This window comes from Ambystoma mexicanum, chromosome 4q (assembly GCF_040938575.1).
Source record: "Ambystoma mexicanum isolate Mex_15411 chromosome 4q, UKY_AmexF1_1, whole genome shotgun sequence".
NCBI lineage: Eukaryota > Metazoa > Chordata > Amphibia > Caudata > Ambystomatidae > Ambystoma > Ambystoma mexicanum.
In genome coordinates, this window is record NC_090928.1 from 1,109,160,094 (window position 1) to 1,109,184,307 (window position 24,214).

At 45.3% G+C, this 24,214-nt stretch overlaps 1 protein-coding gene across 1 annotated transcript in view; it reads right to left on the reverse strand.

Moving 5' to 3' along the window:
* Nucleotides 1–1,492: 1,492 nt before the first annotated feature.
* Nucleotides 1,493–24,214, reverse strand: part of COQ8A (coenzyme Q8A) — a 1,433,786-nt gene continuing 1,411,064 nt past the window's right edge. The window contains exons 14-15 of the mRNA XM_069608680.1: nt 5,412–5,498; nt 1,493–4,590 (exon numbers count right to left, since the gene is read on the reverse strand). Coding sequence (XP_069464781.1) covers nt 4,300–4,590; nt 5,412–5,498 — 378 coding nt within the window. The 3' untranslated portion in view covers nt 1,493–4,299. The remainder of the gene's footprint in view (nt 4,591–5,411; nt 5,499–24,214) is intronic.

Consider the following 24,214-nt stretch of genomic DNA (forward strand, 5'->3'; position numbering starts at 1 on the left):
AGCAGACACTACTGATCACCAACCAGAGTGAAACGGCTTACAGAGAATCCCTAGTAGGTAAACTGGTTGCATGAGATTATTACAAGTTGTAATGCTTAATTTTCATTAGACCAGTGTTTATTTTATAGTGGACACATTTGACCATCTAAAAGGGCCAAATTCAAATGCTCTTTACTGCATTTTGTAAGGTCACTTTCTGACCCTTCTTGCTTTACACAATCTTTTCGACCCTGTCATTTTTTGGCAGGCGGGGGAATGGTGGAAGCGACAAATCCATTAGGCCCCCTTTTACAACCAATCAAGTCATCACTGCACTCTGCCCCAGCCCTTCCCCTTTAAATCCAACCCCTGCCCTCCTCCACCAGTTACCTTCATTTTAAAATGCAGGCTCTTTTCAGTCATATGACAACAAATAGGTAATTAAAAATGTTTCATAAGGATGCGAAGCAATGCAATGACTAGCAAGAAGGGGGGGGGGGCGATACAGAGAACTGTCCTAAACCACTTACCAAGAGAGAAGTGCAGAAGCCCTTCACAACCAACAATATAAATAGAGCATAACATATGTGGTTTATAGTGCCCCATCAATCTTGCGACCCATAATACTTTCTTGATGGTCAATCGTTTCCCTTCACTTACATTTACATTTAAAATGTCAGGCTATTCCCTCTGGGGCATTTGAGGACCACAGGTATTCCCCCTACCATTCTACATGGGTACATACATTTATCAGTCAGATTCTCTTGGCTGTGAGGGTTTCTCATGCTCCTTGCTGCAATCAGGCAGATTCTTCCCCCTATGATTGTCTACACAAGGAAATGCCGGCATTGAGTAAATATGGAGAAGCTTACTTTCCTAAAAGAAAAGTACAATAAATGTAACTTTTGGATTTCGCTTGACTATCTAGAACAATGATCACTCTTGTACACTGGCTTCAATCATTTCTATATGTTGATGTGGCTGGGATACTGCTGATCTGGCAGGTGAGACATCTTCCCCTATTCAGTCCCCAAACTTACAACCACTATATATTTCTCTCGGAAACCTTGATATACACCTTTTGTACACCTTTTCCATGGGCTGTTCCGCCAGAAATGTGGAATCACTTTGAAGACTAGCTGATGAAAACCAATATCTTTTAGGTTAACGGTTCTTAATTCTTTTCATGGACGGCACTAAGTTTATTTCAATAGATTGCCTGCTTCCAATACAGGTGTTGGATTGCATGTTTGTAATGTGCTTTTAAGCCTTCTAAAATGTGACTAATTTGCATACCATGGTACATTTTGTACATATCAAGGTTGTATAAGATAGGTCTGTAGCACTTGTGATCTTTTTTCTCTGTTAGAAATTTAATTTAATAAAAGGTTGTATAGAAAATTACTGCTTTTAAGTAGACTTGTCTATTGTTATAACATTTAGGTATTTGGTTAAGTTGCACAATTACAAGGACACAGAAACCTAAAAATGAATTCAAGAAAATACCTGCCAATAGTTTCCATAAGTAATTTTTAATTGAAATCAAGATTCATAATGTTACAAGAATTGTAAAAAAGAAACCTTCCAAAAATACATTCTTCGCCTATGTGACTGAATTCATTTAAAATTGTGCGTCTCAGCTGCTCAAATAAGCAAAAGCTTGAAATGCCCTATGGATAAGAACAGGTAGTTACTTATAACCTTTTATACTTCCTCCTCTCAGCCATCTGAATGATCATGTTGCCATACAGAATAAACTGGTTTTAAAAGGAAAATGACAAGATGCTTCCAGCAGCACACACGCAAACTTCAATATGCCATGTACGTGAATAGCTTCTTCTACAATTTGGTGTCGGGATTCTCCATTAGACAGCTTAAAAAAAGTGGCCAGGGATAGCATTGGAGTTTGATAATGGACTGCAAGTAAAATCTTTGGGGTAAACCAGTTATTACAAAGGTTAGCTATACTGTGTTTGTGAGCAGGCAGCTCGTTCCAAAACGACAAACCTCCAGATAGCTAGTCAAGCAGAACACATTGCAGGAGAGAATTTATTAGAGATACACCAGTCTGTATTGAGACAGAAATTTGCAGCAATATGCATTACCTATATCCCAGCAACTACTACACGTGAGCCATGCAGATCTTGTAGTGGTAGATCTCAATAACTACTTGGGCATCTCCATTATTCCTACCATGAATCCTTGCAACCGGTTCACCAATTTTCGCTGGCTACGGATGCTGTGAAGGCCTAGATCCATATATATAGATGTGCAGAAAACAGCTGCCAAGTAACTACATTTGTGAAAGCTTGCATTCAAGGACTTGCACTTTAGCTTTTTTCAATGACCAATATGAGCCTTTAACCCCAGCATTAAAATTGGGATAAAAAGCCAGGGCAAACTACCCGCCATACTCCTGGGTTGCATGAGACAGCTAGGAGGGCATTCTAGAGCAGGTTATTTAAAAGCAGTCAGGAAAACATTTCCAACTAATGTAGCAACAAGTGCACAAAAGTAAAGATCTTTTGCCATTTTTTTTAAATGACTCCCCGGAAGCCTTATTCTAGACTGCCAGTTGCAATGCATAAAACCAGAAGTCAAAAGGAAGGACCCAGACTATTGTTTTGCAAGTAGGAGAAGATAAAAGGCTGTGAGCCTCTGCCAGGAAATACTAGCAATAGTCTTTTCTGTTTAAATGCTAAGAGCAAGGGAATGATCCAAGGATGGATGGAATTCTCTCGATGCCCTATGCATCACTGGATTGACATGAATGTTAAGAAAGACAATTTGCTGTTTTGTGTACAGACCTGGGAGAGCACCAGGTGCATTGCAGATAAACTTGCAGAAAACATCCTTTAAACAGCAGAACATCCACTCAGGGCTGTGCTGAAGGCACAAGGGTGCAACTGCAAGTTTGAGCTTGACAGAATAAACACATGAGTGCTAAAAAGGGAAAAGGCTGGAGAAAGTCCCACAAAAGCATACCACTCCGCCACCCCAACAAAAAATGGTCATGTGCATTTCCACAGAAGGATTCAAAGGGACCCTGAACGAACAATATGCTTTTTGTTTTTCAGTAACAAATACTTCAGGTTCTATTAGGTAAGGTGATAATTCAGAAAGCGTACATCTGGGGAGAGTATAGCAAGAGAAAAAAAAACATACAGAAAAAAATAGTCCTTACTCTGGATGAAAACTCACTGCTGCAGAGTGATGTTGACATGCATCACAACCAGCAGGTAACTTACAGGTTATTTATTTTAACTGTAAGGAACTCACACCTTTGGAGAACTGAAAGACGCTAGAATACATATTCACCCCACTACCCACCGACCCACATCAAAAAGTCAAGTACATTCAATTGTCAACACATAAGGACGGCTGCCAAGTTCCTGAAATGTATATACAACAAATGTTTTGGCACGGAATCAGGATTAAATCTTTGTTGGAAATTAGGTCTGTTTCACTAAAACATAAAAACGTGTACTCCCACCCCATTTTGAATACCATTTGATACTGCACCTAGACCAAATCGAAAACTTCTTACACATTCATATATCCCTCTCCTGTATTAGCAGTACTGCCTGGAAGGCATCTAATTGTCGCACTTGGAAAACCTGTGAACCCTTTATAAGCAGAGAAATGGCACCCCCCCAACGACCATCCAAACCAGCCATCTTTCAAATTGCAATTTTGAACAGACCTCTTCAAAGAATGGCAAGGTAAAAATAATTCTATTTACAGCATGAAACTCCATAAAATTAATAGCGGTTTCCCAGACAAACTGTTTAGAAAGCCGCTTAATTTGATGATTTTACAAAAATAGGGCGGTGCCCAAAAAATTAATATATTTTCAGTGTAATTTTTTCTTCATCAGATCCACAGTATAATCATCACTGACATTCCAAATTCTGAAACAAGAGATCAAGAGGGGGGTCAAGAAAAAAAAAAAAAAGCAGGGAACAATTTAGTCATTTTGTCATGTGCTTCCGAAATCTCTCCCTCGAAAATCTACACTCAGATTGATGGACAACTTACAACAGCTTTGCATCAATGATCGGGTTAAAGTTCATTTGGGTGCATGGAAGAACACTGAACTTTTTCTACATTTACAAAACAAGACAATAAAAGTCCACAGAACTGCAGTAAATTCACATAGGCACTGTGGGAAAACACTAGTTAAAAACCTCTACCGTAGCTTCGGGGACATGTTTTTGCAGCTTGATAACAGTCTTGGGCGCTATTAACAGGTTACTGTATGCAGCACATAGCTCTGTACAACACAAGTCTGAGCTACGAAAGGCACTTGTCCAATGCCCACTATTCCTTTTTATCATCTTTTTTGTCCCAGTATTTCTTGTATGCTTCATCAAACATGTTCTTGCAGGAGATTTGGGCCTTCAGCTTGGAGCAGATAAGAAAGGAGCCACCCATCTTTCGGTGGAGGGAATAGGTCTCCTCAGGCGGAGGGATCAGACGATGTTTCAACATAACTGGGATTAGGCCGTGTATCCGCTCAGTGGTACTCTGGGAACCAAAATCGAATGGATCATCGCATTTGAAGGCCTCTCCCAGGATTAATATGGCTTCCAAATGAGCATTTTCCATAACCTGTCCAAGGGAAAACCAACCATCAGCTTGGCGAGACAAAATATCAAACAAGTAAAGCACTATAAAGTGTTAACATCAGAGAATGCAAATACAACACAGACAGCCCATGACCTACCACCAAGGGATTAGCCTACTCATCAATTCTCTAGAACAAATCTTGCCCATCACGATCGGCAGGATAATTTAGAAATCTAATAAAAGAGCCTGTCTGAGCTTTGCCAACTGGCTTTCTTAATTTGCAGTTTAATCATTTAAAAGAAATGGGTCGAACCGTCTTTGCACACACACCGGTTGGGGTCTTTAAAGTATTGTAGACCAGGGCATTAGAACTTCAGAATAAAGCAACATTGACTAATGTGACATGTTACAATGTTAGTCACAGTTGCAACACCAGAGCCCTTAAAGTACATATAGACAATCTACTGGATGGCCTTGAAGCAGTCTTTGAAATAAAGCAAGCCTGCAATCAACTAGTGTCTATGCTTTTTTGGCTAAAACATGTTTTGCTATTAAATGGGAGCCTAACACCCAGGTTCATTTACTGTCATGCTCATTTAATCAACAAAATTTTTAAAATAAATGACTGCTCCTGTTGCGGGTACTCAGTTCTGTCACTGATTTAGCTTATAGTGCGCAATGCATATGTGCCATTTCTCTTTGCACCCTCTACAAAGAGCTGCGGACTCCCTACTACTCTACACATCAGTCTTCACTCAACATATGCCCTGAGCAATAGTCAACCTTGCACAGCAAGAAAGATCCATGATCCACCTACATATGTGCATAGTCACAAAAAAACAATGGTTAAAAGCTTTAAATACCTTTGTCTCATAACCGCTAAGGAACTTCATCTCAATTGACTTCTTGAGGAGTAGCTCGCGGTCTTGGTCAGCAGCTGCTTTGATTATCTGAGTGTTAAAAATAACAATAGAATAAAATACAGATTCAAATAGGGCATTCAGTGCAAAGAACTCCCAGATTTGGAAGTATGCAAGTGCAGGTAAAATCTGTAAACTGTGCTCCACAGCTAGGGCTAACGATACAGACATTAAATTCCCTACTGAACTGCTGCTATCAAACCTCTCCACAACAGTATGCTAAGGCCTAATGATTTATATCAGTAAGCATCTAACGGCATGCAACATACCCACACCAAAAACAGCCCAGGAAATTAACTGCATGAACACATTCATTTCTAAACCTATCTGGTTAGTGGAGATCTGACTACAGAATGAGTCTCTGGGGTAGTTTAACATTTGATATGATAGGTTATTTATAACACGCTTAATACCCAGAGGTTTCTAAGCGCAGACCCGGGATCGAACCCGTGTTGCTCTGGGTCGTTTTGCTTCCAAGGCAAGCACGATGCCCCTCGGCTATCCTCCCGAGACCATCATATCTTGATGAGGACAAGGGTCTAAGATTCCTTCCGTTCGTACCGTTTTTGTAAATCCTCTATTGAGGGATCTACCACCACAGACCTGAATGCTGGCTAACACCCAACAGGAAAGGAAAAGCAAACTTCTCAAAGGTAGGTTACATGGACAGGGAAACTAGGCTTAACTCAGTTAGGGGGTAAGCAGGCTGACACAAAAGTACAATTATTCTGCACATGTCTCTAGAGAACACACCAATATATTAAAAAAATATGTGAACCACACAATTTAACAAAACAAGTAAAATAGTGTCTTAAACTGTTAGGTAGATTTTCATTTTTGTGTGAAATTCACTTCACATGCAATTCCCCCAGCACTTTTTGCTGCACTACTGGATTTAGTCAGTTCTCCTAAGAAAGTGTGACCCTTTTCCACCCAACTCATTCATTAACCCTAGCCATGGGATACTTTTGTATATCCTTTTTGTAAACCTGTTTATTATTTTTGTACAAATCACGATTCATATGACCACTGCATATACATGGCATTTGTCAAGACCACAAAACACATTCCCATAGCCTTCATTTCCATACCTATAACTCTAACGCCCATGTAGTTCCTGCGATGAAATCTGAGAAAGAACAGTTAATCCACCGTTATACAGCCCCCCGCCCCCCCCCCCCCCTGGACAATGCCTCCTAGCATACCTTCCAAACCAGCCTCCCCCGCGGGGTAGTGTGTCTGCACGCAGATGTCGGTGGCGTCCACTGCAGCCTTCCCTTTTATGCAATCGGGTCTAAACGCGTTCTATATTTACTCAGGAAGGGAGCCCATTCCATCCCTTGACGGCTTGCGGTCATGAAGGGCTCCTGGCACGTTTTCCATGTCATAAATGTCCCTTGGCTTCAACACGCATTGTTCCGTTGGCAAGGCCAACAGTTTCCAGCGTATTACACCACATGCACAGTAGAAAGTGGAAGTAGCCTCCTCCATTCATTGTCATTAGCTTCTACCCCAAAAAGTACCAGAAGCAGATCGGGTCTCCTCTCAATCACAGCTAGGGCCTTTATCAAAACCAAGACTTACCTCCAGTAAACCTGCATTTTGGGGGCAGGCCCAACGCATGTGCCAGTAGTCAGCATTTTGCTCACACACCCATCGTGGGTTGACCCCTAGGAAAATGTTAGAGGTGAACAGGGTCCAGCTGTCACCTGTACAGTAATTTAATGCCATGTAGTTTGTATTGTTATGCTATGGAGGTGCGGGGCGCATTTGTGAACATAGTTTTCCATTGCAGCTGGTCAAACTACGCCTAGGTCTCTTTCCCAACTCGTCTTGTAGGTGTCAATCCCCCCCCCCCCCTGTGGGGAGCTAGCAGTGGTTGGTTGAGTCTGGAGATTAACCCCTTCATGGTCTGTCGTACTGAACACTGTCTCCGTGGCAGTTAGGCACCTTTGGAGTTGCTCCTATTTTGGCACCATTAGTACCCCCTTCAACTGTAAATACCGGGAGAATCCCAATGTGCAGACTCTCTTCCAGGACCCCAAGCGCAACGAATTCCGTCCCTTTTACAACCTGTCCGACCCTCCCCAAACCCACCTCATACCAATTCCCAGTCAAGCCGTCCCAGCAGAAATATAGCACACAAACCTTCAGGTCCTTTAAGAACTTCCCAATGGAATCCCTCACAGAAGACCTTGCCAAAATTAACATTACATGGACTGAACACCCCCAACCGAACTGCGACTCTCCTGGAAGCACTCGCCACCATCAACCAACAAGCGCCTCTGAAACAACGCACCTGCAAACCGAAATGGTCAGCACCCCGATACACGCATACATTGGCACATGGGGGGTGGAGATCAGCAACCTTGTCCAACGATGGTTCAAGTCCTACATCGCCAACCACAAGCTGTTTGTTCAGATAGACTACTCTAGATCGCCAATGCTACCCGTCACCTGTGGAGTTCCACAGGGTCCATCCTCTCCCCAGTGATCTTCAATCTATACATGGAGCCGCTGGGGGCCCTCCTAGCCACACACAACATCCACCAATACACTGATGACACAAAGCTATACCTCCAGATCAACCCCCATCAATCGAACATCCATAGGCTCAAAACCTGCTTCTCGCTGATCCAGTCTTGGATGTCCAGTGCATACTTGAAGCTCGAGCCCTCCAAGACCGAATTCCTACTCCTCACCAACACCGAACACCCAGACATACAGACCTGGCTATGATAAAGTGTCCTACACGCAGCTGCATGCCTTAAGGGTGTATGCAGATCTGACCACATCACCCCGGGTCCTCATTGACCTTCACTTGCTCCTGCACTGCACGCACGAATCACCTTCAAGTCTTGCAGGATCATCTATAAGGCAGACTCCCTCAAGTCACACAGCTACCTTGCGTAGAAACTCAGCATCTCCAGTGGACAGCACACCACCAGAAGCCAGGACATGCGCAGACTTGAAATCTGCCGTTGCAAAAAGGAAAGGACCAGAAAACAGGCATTCTCTGCTTACGCCCCAAACCTCCTCGTGGAACCTCCTCCACGTCAGCATCAGACTCGCCCCCACGCTCCTACAATTCAGAAAAGAACTCAAGACCCACCTCTTCAAGGAATGTCTCCTCCTCAACACCTAGGCCACCATGTCACCTCTCGTGCCACCTGACTCACTAGACACTGTCTGCCCCTCTGCTCCCCACCATCCGGTACAGCAGTACCCCTCTGTGTTCTAACCACCCCTGCCCCACTGTATATCTGTTCTGTTACTAGTGCAAAGCGCTCTGTTATGTATCTGTATTGGTGCATACCTCTAAAGCGCTCATGGAACCGAAGCAGGTCCTAAATGGCGTTCCTTACCGAGGGCATCCATATGTGGCTCAATGGAGAGGGCCATGTTACCCCGTCCATGTCTCTATTCGCCCTCCAGAGCATCCAGTGGGCCTAGGATTGCGTGATCTGCATGTTGCGTGGGATTTAGGACCATGGCGCCCAAAGCAAATCTTCCACCATCATCATCATCATGGGCCAACGCAGGGCGTTTTCTATGGCTAGCCATTGTTCATCGCCACCCAGCCATAAGTGCGGTACCAGTGCTCTGAGCTGCGCCTCCATATAGTAAACCAGCATGTCTGGGAGCCCAACCCCCACCCCTCTCTTTGGGCTGGATCAAGATATTGTAGGCTACTCTCCGTCTGTGCCCTTCCCAAAGGAACTTGTTAAACCTGTGTTTCAACTCACGGAAGTGGTCTCCCGGCACGGCTATCGGCAGCATCTGGTACAGACACATCCTTTTGGGTACAGGGTAATTTTCACTGTATTAAGCCTTCCTGACCAGGACAGTGTTAATCGGCATTATGTCTGCGAAGAGCTTGTGCAGCAGGAGGGAGTGGAGTTCGCCTCAGAGGTCAGTTAAGGTTCTAGTGACCTGTATTCCCAGATATTTGATGTTTGTCTATCGGGATCCACAGCTCCTCTAGATCAGCAATTGGGGCATGTCCCTCTCTGCTACAGGGGAAGAGTAGAACTGGCAGTGTTGACCTTGAACCCTGATACCCTTCCGTAATCCACCAATAGTTCAAGCACCCTTCTAGCGGAGTTTACTATGTCACACATACGAAGAAGCAGTGTGCATGCCCAGTTTGTATTCTGAGTTGCCTACCCTTATGCTGTTCAGCCCTCGTCACCCCGCAGCTGAATACCCAGTGGAGTCAGCTGAGTCTTAGAGTCTGCAAGAGGCTGCATTGAGCTTTGCTTGACGGGTCCTGTTTGCTGCCTGGAGGCTGCTCCTGCTTTCTACGCTCGTCTGTGCTGCCTGGAGGCTGCCTGGAGGCTGCTCCCGCTCTCTACACTCGTTTGTGCTGCCTGGAGGCGGTGCTTAGGAAACTTTTCAAACCCTTTAAAGACTGCTGACTCTCGCGGAGCGAGCGCGGAGTCAGCTGAGTCTTAGAGTCTTAGGAGTCTTTAGGAGTTATGGAGAAAGATGACTGTTTAAGTTCTACACTGCAGTCTATCACGCGTTCGAAGACAAGACGTTTGAAACAACCGTCGACACGACCACGACCACAATGCCGACAGGGATCTGTGGTTCTTACTGGACCCGCTATTCTGCTGGTTGCCTGTGCCGGGGTTGAGAGAGAAGAATCTGAAGATCTGCAACCCTCCCAAGTAAGTGTTTCTCGTGTGGTCCGAGAGGATAGTGACGCTGATACTTTACAAACTGATTCCTCTGATATTTTTATGAAAGATCCCTTCATTTCCCGGCCAGATGTTTCACCCTTGAACAATCAAACTGCCCGTAAAAACTCAAGGGGTCAGGGCTTACCCTTGACTATGCTGCCAGCTTCATGCTTGGTGCCCTGCCCTGAGGAACGTGGAGGGCTTGGGTCTGTTAGCCGAAGTCTGACTTGTATTGGCGGCATGAACTTGGATGACCGCTCTAGTTCTCTTGAACTCGCCACAGTTAATGGTGGGCTTGGTGGTGCACCACGTAACGAGGTTTTAATGTTAAGGGTGCTTGCTTGGGAATCGTAAACAAGTTTTCGCTGGATACAACTCTGCCGGTTACGACAAATTCACCTTTTTTTTCAGTGTCAGAAACTCCATCTTATTGCAGAACCTCTGTGTCTCAGGAGAACGATAACACGAGACACACGTTTGACTTTTCTACAACCACAAACACTTGGCTGCCGATTGTCTCGAATGTTGATAATATCTCGCATATAGTACAATCCAACTAGTTGGCTTTAAAAACTGCTTGCTCCCTTGGAGTATGTGCAGTGGGTGATTTTTCCATGTCTGATCTAGCCTTATTTGTAAGTACACAATCCACAAATGAGCACGTGGTAAGCAATGATCCTAGAGAAATAAGTACAGGTTGTGATGATGTATTTGAAGCCTCAAAAAAGTCTATTAATCAGGCGTTAGATCAAAATATGTTCCCACTCCAACAACAAAAAAATGCTCTAGTGACTTCTGAAATAATACATTCTGAACATCTGACTGATGAAACATATAAGACTTCAAATGTAAACGCGTGTGAAGTTATCTCTTCTAGGAGAAATTCGCTGGATGTGGTGAATAAACTACTAAAAGACCTCACAAAACTAAATCAATCTAGAATGGACAAAAAAACTCAAGAATCGGATCCGTTTATCAATCTGGAGAAGCCAAATGATATTAACAGCAAAATAGCTTCTACAATTAGTTCGGGTCCAAAAACAAAGCGATGTCGTCTTGTAGATGGCGACTCATCGGGTCCCGTCTGTTCGCAGCAAAGTGCTCCAAAAAAACGATCTGTACAGATCTCTGCGTACAAACAAACTGCTGAGAAAACCCAGGAGAGTACTCACATTCCATTCACAAAGACGCAAATGTCGCAATGTAGTGACTCCTCAACAGACGCTTCCTCAACTGATTCTTCAATCATTGAAAGGGATTTTCCTAAAATAAGGCGCTCTCAGAAAAATATTCATATTCAAAAACCGCTTTCGGCTGCCTTAACGGAAACGATTGTTAAAAAACTGCTCCAAGATATACAACCTACATTGACCTCTACCATGTCTATGACGATTGGTCCCTTTCTCAAAATGTATGAGCATCTGAAAGATAGTATAAAAGATTTGAGTACTTTAGTAGCTCTTTTGAACTCAAAGATGGTGAATATTGAAAATGACAATCTTTTTAAACAAGTGATTTATGACTCTAATAGTAAAATTGATCAGTCATTAATGGTCTTAACTGAGCAAAAAAAAAAACAACAGAGAGGACAAAAAATTACTGGTAGAAGTTGCAAAACAGGCGCTCGGCCTTCTAAAACCTCAAAATTTCAACATACGCCACTCTTCTACCGATTCAGCGACGCAGCTTCAAATCAGCGGAGAGAAAACCAACAAAAACATCACTATCGACGTTGACACTAAAAAAGCCTCGGATCACGTAATGACAGAATCAATGCAAACATTATCTAATCAATTGAGTAAAAGCGTGATTTGTACTAGTGACGTCGAGGTTACTGACTCCCGTGGAACATGTAATACCAATATAAAGCAAATATTAACCAACGATTCGAGTAAGAGTCTGACTCATAGTACTCCAGAAAGCTTGGAATCTGGGTCAATGGCAACTCTAACTCAGATGCAACTAAAGGAAGTTCTCAATACTGGAAAAGAAAGGCTCTCGCAGCCTTTGAGTGGAAAGGACCTAAGGAGTTTTTCTGAGGCTGTTGTAAGTTCCCTGTCTGCGATCAACTTAGCCAATATAGATCCGCAACCTCCAGCCTGCTCAAATAATACTGATGGCTTAACTCATAAGGATAATGATATTCCTGCTGTTATAAACCCTGCAGTCTTTCCCATCTTCAACAGTTCCACACATCAGTGCACCCTTCAAAGGGGCTTAAAATCAAAACAAGTAAAAAAATCAAAAAATATACGAATCAAAGCTGCAAATATGACAAATAACTCAAGAAAATTCCTGCGGAATATTAAAGCTGTCTTTATGAATGTGCAAGCTGGAACTGTAGCTGAACAGAATGTCCCATTGCCTAAAGAGCAATCATCAGTTGACATCACTACTGATCAACAAGCGACCTATGCAAAAAAATCACCAGTATCCATTGTGCAGAGAATACCGATAGAGGGAAGTACTAGGCCGACGGCTGCTAATATTTCTGTCAATTTGCTCGATTTATCAACATATAATGAGGAAGCAGCTACTGATGTTACAAATGAAGATCTAGATGTGACAGTGGATGAATTGATTGTACCAACCTCGCGTGGACCGAAAGCACCTGCTTTGGCACGTATGCCGTTTGGTTGTGAAAAAAATACAAGGGTTTGTACTATAATACCACCTGAGAAGCCACCTGCAGATTCACGACCAGCTCTATCAACTTCGCCCTTCATGACTTTATGCCAAAGAAGGAGCAAGCTTACCGAAGCGCGAAAAAGCTCACAAAAGGCTCCAGATCAAGAGACAAATTGGTCTGTTATTAACTCTGTCAAAACATCAAATGAGCAAATAAGAACCAAGGATTGTGTGATTCGAGAACATATTCCCACTGTAGAAAAACTTTAGGGAGTCTTGTTCCCAAACATAATCATAGACTTGTAAAGGAAAAATCACACTCAAAATATTGTTTGGTTCTTGAACGAATCGAGGAGAATGATGACGACCTTGTGCTTAATTGTAGGAACGTCTTGCGTCTCCTCCACTATGTCCCTTCACTACGCATGATTGAGACTAATGACATAAAAGTGGTAGACTTTTTCAATGAGAAGCGGAATGATATTGTGCGGCTATATATTGATTCACGAATCATCTGCAACACCCTATTGGAAGCTGCTTCGGTGTTGATTTCTATGAGCTTCGACATCAACGAAATTCAACAGAATAAAGAAGATGAGAATTATAAAGAACCACGTAAACGGTTAATGACCGAACACTCAAGATCTGCTCCCAATAACACTCAAGCCGCAATTAAATCTGTTTACTTTGAGGAAATTGAATCTAGTCAAGACATAATGTTGTTTGAGGCTAGTGGCTCAAAAATGGACAAAACTCCGAAGCTTCCAACTGAAAAAATCAAAATTACCATCGCACAAAACTTAATCCCATCATCGGCTGTTGTAACTGAACCAAAAATTGCCCGAGCAATTGATTCCTCTGAAGACTGGAGCTGGCTCTCTAAAGCAATAAATTCTCAAAATTCTCAACAAAGCTAATGCCAAACCGGCAAAAAACCTACAACTAAGATAGCCAGTTGGAATGCTCGTGGCCATGTGCACTTGCACAAATCCAATTGGTTAGAAAATATTGATATTATGTGTGCCCAGGAAACCTGGCTGACTACATGTCCGGTAATAGAAGGTTTTGAGATTGCTTTTAATCCTGCAACTAAGAAAAAACTTGGCAGACCAACTGTAGGATTAATGACTTTGGTTCGAAAAAGTTCGGGCTACAGAATATTCAAATCTTGTAATCACACTCCCTATATTCAGTTAACTGTGCTTCAATTTGGAAAATCTGGAAAACAGAATAAGAACTTCATGTATATCCTCAATCTTTATTGGCAACATAAAGTTTCTCCTGCCTCAATTTTTATTGACCAAGTAACAAATATTATTGATAATATTTATGAGGTAGATGGGGCAGCAAATATAGTGCTGTGTGGCGACCTAAATATAAATTGCTTACCAGTGCCATCAAAAAAAACCTAAAACTTTTGTCTTGAAAAAGGTGGCCCAACTATGGTTAGGAGAAATGGAAAACAGAAACATGCACATGCTGAATGGTCATACCTACGGGGATATACCACCGAAAGTCACGTGGATGAGGGACGCACAAGAATCCATTTTGGATTATTTTTTTGTATCTGAGAGCGTGCATATTAATGTCTTGGAATTACAGGTTATGCAAATGAAAGAAAGTGATCATAACCTTGTGACGATTACGATTGCGGTTTCATCACAGAACCTTTCCGATAAATGGTCTTTTGATCTAACACTGGAATCAAATGGAGTTCGGTTACGCCTTTCGGAAAAAGAGGCTCAGAGCATAACCCATGCATATCAAGAAAACAAAGATACATTTGAATACTCCGATTTATTGGAAACATATAAGGAAAAAAAACATGGATTGAAAAACAGATGCTTTAAGAACCTGCACGTTTTTGACTTAGAAATCTCCAAACGCAAGCGTAAAATGAGAAGCGACATACGCATGTGTAGTGGAATGTCTTCTAATGAAACTGTCAATAAGATCAAAAACATAAAACAAGCTTACAAAAACTGGATAAAACAACACAAAAAAATCATGCTGCAATCTGACGCTGAACTTATGTTATCAAAACTCGGAAGTAGTAATACACGCGACTTTTGGAGTCTAATAAATAATCTTTCTGGCTCTCAGAGTGCTGTACAGACTAACATGGTTAGTGAGAGTGTCTGGATAACCTACTATAAAAACTTGTATGGAAAAAAAGGCTCTACTATAGAATCTGGACTGGCAAAAATGGAGCACTGGGATCTGGAGTTTCAAGAAGAAGATATTTTAGAAACAATTAACAACTTAAGTACCTCACGTGCCCCTGGGCCTGATGGTTTTACCAACTTTACCTTGAAAGAAAACCCACAAATTTGGGCGAACTTTTGTAATACCTTATTCAAGAAAATTGTGTCAAGATGTGAGACACCAACATCATGGAAGAGTGCTATAATTGTTCCTGTGTTTAAAAAAGGCGATAGACTAAACCCGGCACACTATCGCCCGATTGCGCTTCTCGACGTCTTAAGCAAGGTTTATGCTACCATGTTAAAAAATAAATTTCTAAAATGGTCCCAGCAAAACCATTTTGTTGATCAAAGACAAAGTGGCTTTGTGAAAGGAGTTGGATGCAGTCTGAATCTATTTATTGTCAATACCCTGAAAATGGAGGCAATAAGAACTGGGACCAAGATTTACTTGGCTGTAATTGATCTATCCCAAGCCTTCGACAGTATAAACAGGGATATACTTTGGGCAAAACTTGAAAAAACAATGTGCCCTCCAAGCCTTCTTGCTGCAGTAAAAGACCTGCACACTGAGACAAATGTCAGAATACGTCTTGATCGCCAAGGTAATTTGTCAACACCAATCCTGACTTTCCGAGGTGTAAAACAAGGATGTCCTCTTGCCGCCATTATTTTCAACTTCTTTCTTCATGACATTGACCAAACAATTAACGGAGAGGGATCATTTTCACCAAAAGTTAACGGATCACACGTGAGTCATCTACTTTATGCAGATGACTTAATTTTGTTAGACCTAACTCCAATTGGTCTACAACGGAAATTAACAGCATTGGTACGTTATGTTGAAAAAAATGAATTATGCATAAATGCTACAAAATCGGAAATCCTTGTATTAAGAGATCTGCGTGGTCAAAAAATCATCACGCAACCCACCTTTAAATGGCATATAGGTAAAATACAACTACATTCTATCACTGATACCAAATACCTAGGCATGAGGATTAGTTCCAGTTTGAACGACGCTCCATGGGTGGAACAAATAAAACTGAAGTGCCGACAACTGGCTACACAGGCTATGGTGCTACATAAGAAATATGGCCGGTATTCCATGCTTCCAGTTATATCCTTTTTCAAACAAAAAGCCACCCCAGCCTTAATCTATGGGGCAGAATGTGCTTTTGGCTGCTCAAGTGACTTGTGGAACTTGATCGAAAACATCTTTTGGACTAAAGTCCTTGGTTTACCTAGAAGCACTCCCTCTGCATGTATACGATATGAGCTGAGTCTAACATCTATCAATGCAAGAGTGATTTGGAATTCATTGACCTTGTTTCGAAAAATGTCTCTTAAAGATCTTACCTTGCAGTTTAAAATTCTTTTAAATCCAGGAGAAATCAATAAAAACTCTGTACTGTATTTATGGGTGCAACAATGTAAAAACGTGCTCAGAACTAGACACAGACCTCGACACACTACATATTAATCCTGATCATGTCAAAAACAAACTCTGGAGACGTGATTGGTGTGAGACCTGTGATCTTAGACGCACCTATAAACTTATGCAAGATGCTCCAGGTGAAAAACGAGCGTTAAACGAGATACACATTCCTTGGAAACAATTTCCTGATGAAAGGAAAAGAAGACTTTATATGATGTTTCGTTTTAATATTTTTAAAACTCGCGAAAGAACTAACTGTTGGGTAAAAAATGAGTTGCATTCTGATGTTTGTCGATTGTGTAATGAAACCAAAGAAACTTTAAAACATCTTGTTCTATTTTGCGTGGGTCTCACTGAGGATAGAACTCGACAATTTGGAAGTATCGCGTTGGAAAGAGCGACCTATCGTGTAAAAGACTGGTGGCAACTAATGTTTGATGCAACCGATCAAAGACTAATTTTAGCGTTAACCTTTTTCTTGGAAACTATGGCATCACGACTTGAACAGCTTGAGGATGAGGGAACATACAACTTAGAAACTACGAGCGTGCCTCGTGTCTAAGCACTGTTCCAAGTTCATGTTCCTGTGGCCGTATTTGATGTATGAAGTTGGGATCGATCGAGTGTGAAGTTTTGTAACTCGCTTGTGTTTGTCTGATGAGTTCTATCTTCCTTTTCTGTTTTTTTTTAAAGGTTTATTATAAACCATATAAAAATAATAATAAAAAAAAAATACCCAGTGGATCCATTGTAAGGGCGAATAGTAGGTGGGATAGGGGGCATCACTGCCTCGTACCCCTCAGGAGGCTAAACACTGGGGATGTTTTCTCGTCCACCACAACCTGCGTGCCCTCTCTCCAAAACCACAAACGAACCCCCATTCAACGCAGTCGAATGCCTTTTCAACACCAAGACTTATCAGCATGTAGCCCCCCCTACCCACTTCTCCCGGGCCATGTGGTCCATTAAATTCAGTGTCTTCCTCATTACATCCGAACCCCGTTTCCCCCAAATGAACCCCACTGATCGGTATGTATTAGATGGGGCATCATTCCCTTGAGTCTGATGGCTAGTATGCAGGTGTAAATCTTCTCATTTAGGTTGATCAAGGATATCGGATGGTAGGACTGGCATAGACCGGGGTCCCAGCATTCCTTTGGTATGACCGATACTAAGGCCTTGCTAAATGATAGGGGCGACAGCCTGGTGTCAAGAATGTTCTAGCGCTTGACCATGTGCGGCAAGAGTGCATCTTTGAAGTGTTTGTTGAATCCTATTGTGTATCAGTCCTCTCCTGGGGCTTTTCCCAATGGGAGCCTTTTAATAGCCTCTAACAACTTCTGATGTGATAGAGTTTTCTCGACTGCTCATCTCGTCCCAAGTGAGTTTCCCCATAACTATGTCCTGGAGGTACTCTGGTGCTTGCGCGTCTGCTTGGCTTTCACTCTTCAGTTTTTTTTAATGTGCAAAGCTTGCCTATTTGGTCTGCCCTGGTTCACAGTTGCTTCCCCCTCATCTATTATCGCAAGACCCACCGTTTCACCCGCTGTGCCCTCAGCCTGGCTGCCAACATGTCTGCCTTCTCCCCTTTCTCATAGAATTTCTGCCTGAGGAACGAACAAGTTACTCTTACCTGGTAACGTTCTTTCGATGGGATGGTCCAACAACGTATTCCATATCTATGACAGTAATCACCACAGCTGTGCTGCTTCGGAAAATCTTCAGCGTCTGCGTCCTGAGTCGTCGACGACGATACGCCACCCTCGAGAACCTCCTCCGACGGCCGACATCACTGGATCTTATAAGTAGGATGCACGACGCCCGTAGCCTCAGTTGTAGTTTTTTCCCCCAGTCTGACACACAAAGCCTTGCGGAAACGTAAGATGCAATCGCATAAGAAATTCTGTAGCGGGGAAGCTAGGGAGGGAGCGATATGGAATAGGTCGTCGGACCATCCCATCGAAAGAACGTTACCAGGTAAGAGAGTAACTTGTTCTTCGAGGGGATTGGGTCCTCCGACGTATTCCATATCTACGACAGACTCCCAAAGCAGTACCAATGCAAGGAGGTGGTAAAGAATTTAGAAAACAGATATTAAGAATGCCCAATCAAATTGCGGAGTAAAGGACCGCCTTGCCAAAGGCCAGATCCTAACCTCGGATAGGAACGAGGGAATAGTGACGTACAAATGTATGTACTGAAGCATAGGTGGCTGCATCACAGATGTGAATAGGAACACCCCTCTGCAGGGCAGTAGATGCAGCCATACCCCTGGTAGAATGGGCCCGCAAGCCAGCCGGTGGGTCCTTACCCGCCAAGCGGTAACACTCCGAGATAGCCAAAATAATCCAGCAAGACAAAGTCTGTTTCGTCACAGTTTGTCCCAAACGCTTTCCAGCGTAACCAATAAAGAGATGATCGTCCACTCTGACCCGGGACATGCGCGAAACATAAAAGCTTAAAGCTCTCCTAGGATCAAGCCTATGGAGCCTCTCCTCTTCCTTACCAGGATGCGGAGGAGGATAGAATGCCACAAGAACCACCTTCTGGGCCAAATTAAATTCCGTCACTACCTTCGGAAGAAAAGAAGGCCGAACTCCAAGGACAACCCTGTCCTTATGGAAAACAGTGAAGGGTGGCTTAACTGACAGTGCCTGTAACTCACTCACTTTGCGAGCAGAAGTAACCGCAACTAATAATACAGTTTTCAGAGTCAACAGCCTCAAAGGGCAAGAATGTAAAGGCTCAAACAGAGCACCCATAGGAAACTTAAGAACAAGGTTTAAATCCCAACCGGGCACCAGGAAAGGCGACGGAGGGAACACATTAGTGAGCCCTTTCAGAAACTGTGAAATTAAAGGGATTTTAAAGTAGGACCACTCTTCAGACGAGCGCTTAAAGATGGACAGCGCCGCCAGGTAACCTTTAATGGTACCCACTTGCAAGCCTCTGTGGGCCAAAGAAAGTAAAAAGGACAGAACCATGGGGATGTCACATGCAAAAGGATCCACATTCAGAACTCTGCACCAGTCGCAGAACTTATGCCAACGGTACAGAGACTTTGTTGCTGGCCGTCGGGCCGAGAGCAACAACTCCATCACGTCTTCAGGGAGGTCCAAATCCTTATACCTCAACCTTTCAGAAGCCAAGCGTGAAGGTTGAGGGGTCTGACCTCCAGATGGAGAACCTGACCCCCCTCCCGTGAGAGCAGATCGGCTCGGTAGGGAAGACGACGTGGAGGGCAGATGGACAAGTCGAGAAGGTCCGGGTAACACGTCCTCCGAGCCCACGCCGGAGCAATGAGGATCATCCGGGAACCGAACTTCCATAACCTCCGCAGCTTTTGCGGGATGACGGGGACTGGAGGAAACGCATACAGCAGCGGGAATGACCACTCCACCACGAACGCGTCTCCTAATGCTCCTTTTGGAGGAAATTCCCGCGAGCAGAAACTCTCTCACTTCCGGTTGACACTGGAGGCGAAGAAATCCACTTGAGGGGTCCCCCAAAGGGCGAAGAGCTCCAGAAGAATCTCCTGAGCCAACTTCCACTCATGAGAGATCGTGCTCTGCCTGCTCAGAGTGTCCGCCGTCCCGTTTTCGTCTCCGGCCAGATGAACTGCTGAGATCGAAACTTCCTGCTGGATGGCCCAGAACTCGAGCTGCATCGCCTCCCTGCACAGAGGAAGTGACCCTGCGCCCCCCCCCCCCTTTTTGTTGAGGTAGTGCATGGCCACTGTGTTGTCCGTCAGGATCAGGACATTCTTTCCTCGCACAGTCGGCAGAAAAGCCTTCAGCACTAGCCTGACGGCCCTCAGCTCCAACAGATTGATATGGAGTCTGGACTCCGACGGAGACCAACGACCGCTGACTGTCAGCTCGTTGGCATGAGCTCCCCATCCCATGAGGGATGCATCCGTCACGATCGTCACCTCCGGCCAGGGAAGCCAAAATGGAGCCCCCTTCATCAAGTTGCCTTCGACGGCCCACCACAGAAGGTCCTGGACGACGGAGGGCAGCACCTGAACCGGGTCCGACATCCTGCCGGAGGACTGCGACCATTGCATCTTGAGTGCCCACTGCAAAGATCTCATCCGCAGGTGAGCCTCTGGCACCAGAAGAATGCAGGATGCCATGAGGCCGAGCAACTGCAAGAACTCGAACGCTGGGAGCGTCTGGCATGCTGAAACTTGTGCACCATCTGCTGAATGTGAAGAGCCCTCACCTGGGGAGGAAAACACTGCCCCAGGGAAGTGTCGAGCACTGCTCCGATGTACTGGAGCCGCTGTGTTGGCGTCAAATGGGACTTCTTTAAATTGAGGGAGAAGCCCAGCCTGTGAAGGGAGTGGCAGGTGATGGACAGATGATCCAGGATTGCTCGGGAGAGCTCCCCCTGATCAACCAATCGTCCAGGTAGGGGTAGACGTGAATCCCCCCTTGCCCGGAATGCGCTGCCACCACCACCATGAGCTTGGTGAAAACCATTGGGGCGGAGGTCAATCCGAACGGCAGGACCCGAAACTGAAAGTGCGAGTTGCCAACCGCGAACCTCCGGTACTTCTTGTGCTTGGGATGGATCGGCACATGGAAGTAAGCATCCTTGAGGTCGAGAGACATCAACCAGCCCTGAAGCTGAAGGGCCTGGAGTACTTGAACTTTTCCTTCCTGGGGAGTTTGTTCAAACCGCGCAAGTCCATGATGGGTCTCAATCCCCTGTCTATCTTTGGAATAAAAAAATAAGGGGAATACCATCCCTTGTTCCTCTCCGCTACAGGCACCAGTTCTATGGCGCCTTTCTCCAGCAGGGCTTGAATTTCCTGCGCAAGGAGCGGATCCGGACTCTGCAAAGAGGTTCCCCGGTGGATTGTCGTGAGGCCTCTGCCGCAAGGGAAGACAGTAGCTGTGGGTTATGATCTCCAGAACCCACACATCTGAAGTAATGGCACGCCACTCTACAAGATGCTGCGCCAGCCTTCCCCCAACCGGCGAACCATGGGACATGGCCTCATGTCTGAGTGGTAGCAGCTGCCGCGTTACCTGAGGGCAAAGAGGCAACTGCCCGAGTGGCCTTGGCACCACGTGTACCCTGTCGTCCACCTCTGGTACCCCTGCGTTGGCCTCTGACTGCCAGCTCCTCTCGCTTTACTGAAGGACAAGTAATAGCGAAAGGAACCACCACTCCATTGCTGCCCCCCAGGACGAAAAGGCGGAGATTGGCGAACTGCAGCGCCCAACGACTTCGCTGCAGCTTTGGAGGTCTGCAACCTCTCAAGGCTCTCGTCAGCCTTGCTGCCAAAAAGGTGTTCACCGTCAAAGGGCATGTTGAGGAGCCGGGACTGCACATCAGGAGCAAACCACGACTTCCGCAACCACGCAAACCTGCGTATCACGGTGCTCGCCGCCATGGACCTGATGACGCATTCAGCCACGTCCAAACCCGACTGAATGGACTCGCACATGGCATCCTTACCATCCTGGACCATAGCAAGGAAACCATCCCGTTCGTCCCCTTCGGGAATATGTTCAGCCGCTAACGCAACACAGTTCCACAGAGTGTGTGTGAAACGAGACAAGGCACAAGTGGAGTTGGCCGTCTGAAGCGCGATACCACCTGAAGAAAACACTTTCTTCGCCCAGCCATCAAAACGTTGGTCATCCCTATCAGGAGGGATGGTAGGGTACAACGCCTGCTTTGCCTTTGCCGTGGCCGCCTGCACCACCAAACTCTCCAGAGTGGGGTGCCTGGTCAAGTAGCAGGGGCCGCTACTGGCTGGACGGTATTTTCGCGACAAGGACCTGCCCACCACCGGGAGACTCTCCGGAGCAGTCCAAGCCGCCGCCACCCTTCTCTGTAGAGCCATATGAAACGGCAGTACCGGGTCAGTTGGGGGACCAACATCAAGGATGTCCATGAGATCATCCTGCACAAACTCCCCTGGGGGAGCAGACCATCCCAAGTACTCAGAGACCCTAGCCATAAGGCGCCGGTACGAGGAATCGGCCTGAGAGCCAGGCTCAGGCTTACAAAACTCTACCTCCGGAGAGGTGTCCTGTCCACTGGCATCATGCAGTGACTGCCTCAAATCGTCAAATTGGCTATGGCCCGAGACCATCTCATCTGGAACCTGACTAGGAACCAGGCCATCAGAATCCTCATCCACCTCCGAAATATATTCCAGGTGGTAAAAAGAAGGCACCCGAGAGTGCTTGCTCTTAACCAGAGCCTTCCTAGGGGGTTCCCCCGTGCCACGGGGTACCTCCGACACCCCGGCCTGGAAAGGTGTTGAGGGTGTCGAGTGAATCGGCGTCGAGAGAACTGGTATCGGCGCCGAGAGGATCAGCGTCGAGTAAATCGGCGTCGACGTCAGATGCAACGCCGCCAGCATCGACAGTCCTCGAAGCCGGAGCTCCGAGCGTGTCCTTCGACGACCTGAGCGTCGACGGCTTCGACGACTTCCTCGGAGCGGGAGCCTCGAGAAAGCCTGTCGACGCCCTCTTCCTCGAAGACATCACAGGTGCACACGGTCTCGAACGCTTCGAGGACCGGGACCTGGAACGGGTACGTCAAGAACGAGTCCCCTTGCCAGCATTTTCTTCCCGAAGGAAGCCCATTCCTCTGGCGTCGCACGGCTGGTGGGGGTAAGCGACGTGCCGGGCAGAGTCCTCAGAAGAGGACCTGGAAGACGACCGCTGTCGGCGCTTCCGAGAATGCCTCGAAGAGGCAGAGGAGTGGCGAGACCGACTCCTAGAAGGAGACCCACGAGACTTCCGACGACGACGCAGAGAGTCACCTCTCGAATCATCAGTTGAAAGCCCCGCAGACTTCGACTTCCGGGGCTTGGACACCCGAACTACTGACAACAACTTCTTACATTGCCGTAAGGCTTTGGACGTGAGCGACTGGCAGTCGATACAGTCATCTGTGTCGTGGGCCTCCCCGAGGCACCAGAGGCAGGCGTCGTGCGAGTCCGTCACCGACATCTTGGACCCACACTCCCCGCACTTCTTGAAGCCCGGACGCGGGGTCGAAGACTAAGTAGAAGACATCTTCACACGAAGGATTTTCTCACAAAAATGAACAGGTTCGAAGAACCGAGAAGAACAGAACTCCAAAGAGTCGAGGCGTAACCGATATTCACGAAGCAACAAGTTCGCGGAAAAAACGAAACTGAGGCTACGGGCGTCGTGCGTCCTACTTATCACATCGGATGACGTCGGAGGAGGTCCTCGACGACGGCGCATCGACGTAATCGACGCAGAAAAAAGTTTCCGAAGCAGCCCAGCTGTGGTGATTACCCGTCATAGATATGGAATACGTCGGAGGACCCACTCCCATCGAAATTATTTTAATATTGAATCCAGTTCTTTTCTACACCGACAAAAGGAGTTCTATGTGTTGTCTTTGTCGGTATGGTTTGTCCGTTTTCTAATGACTCACTAGAGTTTTTGGTGTCATCTAATTTTTTAGCGATACCACCAGATCCTCGCTGGGAGGCGGTAGGTCCTTGTAAGAACTGATTTACATTTGGAAACGTCAACTGTTCCCATGTTTTATTTATCGCATTTTGTGATGACTCATGATTTTGATTTATATAGAGCACAATAGATCTCATTTCATCTCTTAATTCTTGTATGGTGGTGTTCAGTGTTGATCATTTTTCGGGCTGAATGCTTTCTTTTATTTGCGGCCGCTCGGTTGACTTATCCAAATCATTAGCAGGGGGCATCTGCAAAGGAGCTATCGCTACTAATGCAGCGAAATCATCCAAAGGTTTATAATCTGATGGATGGC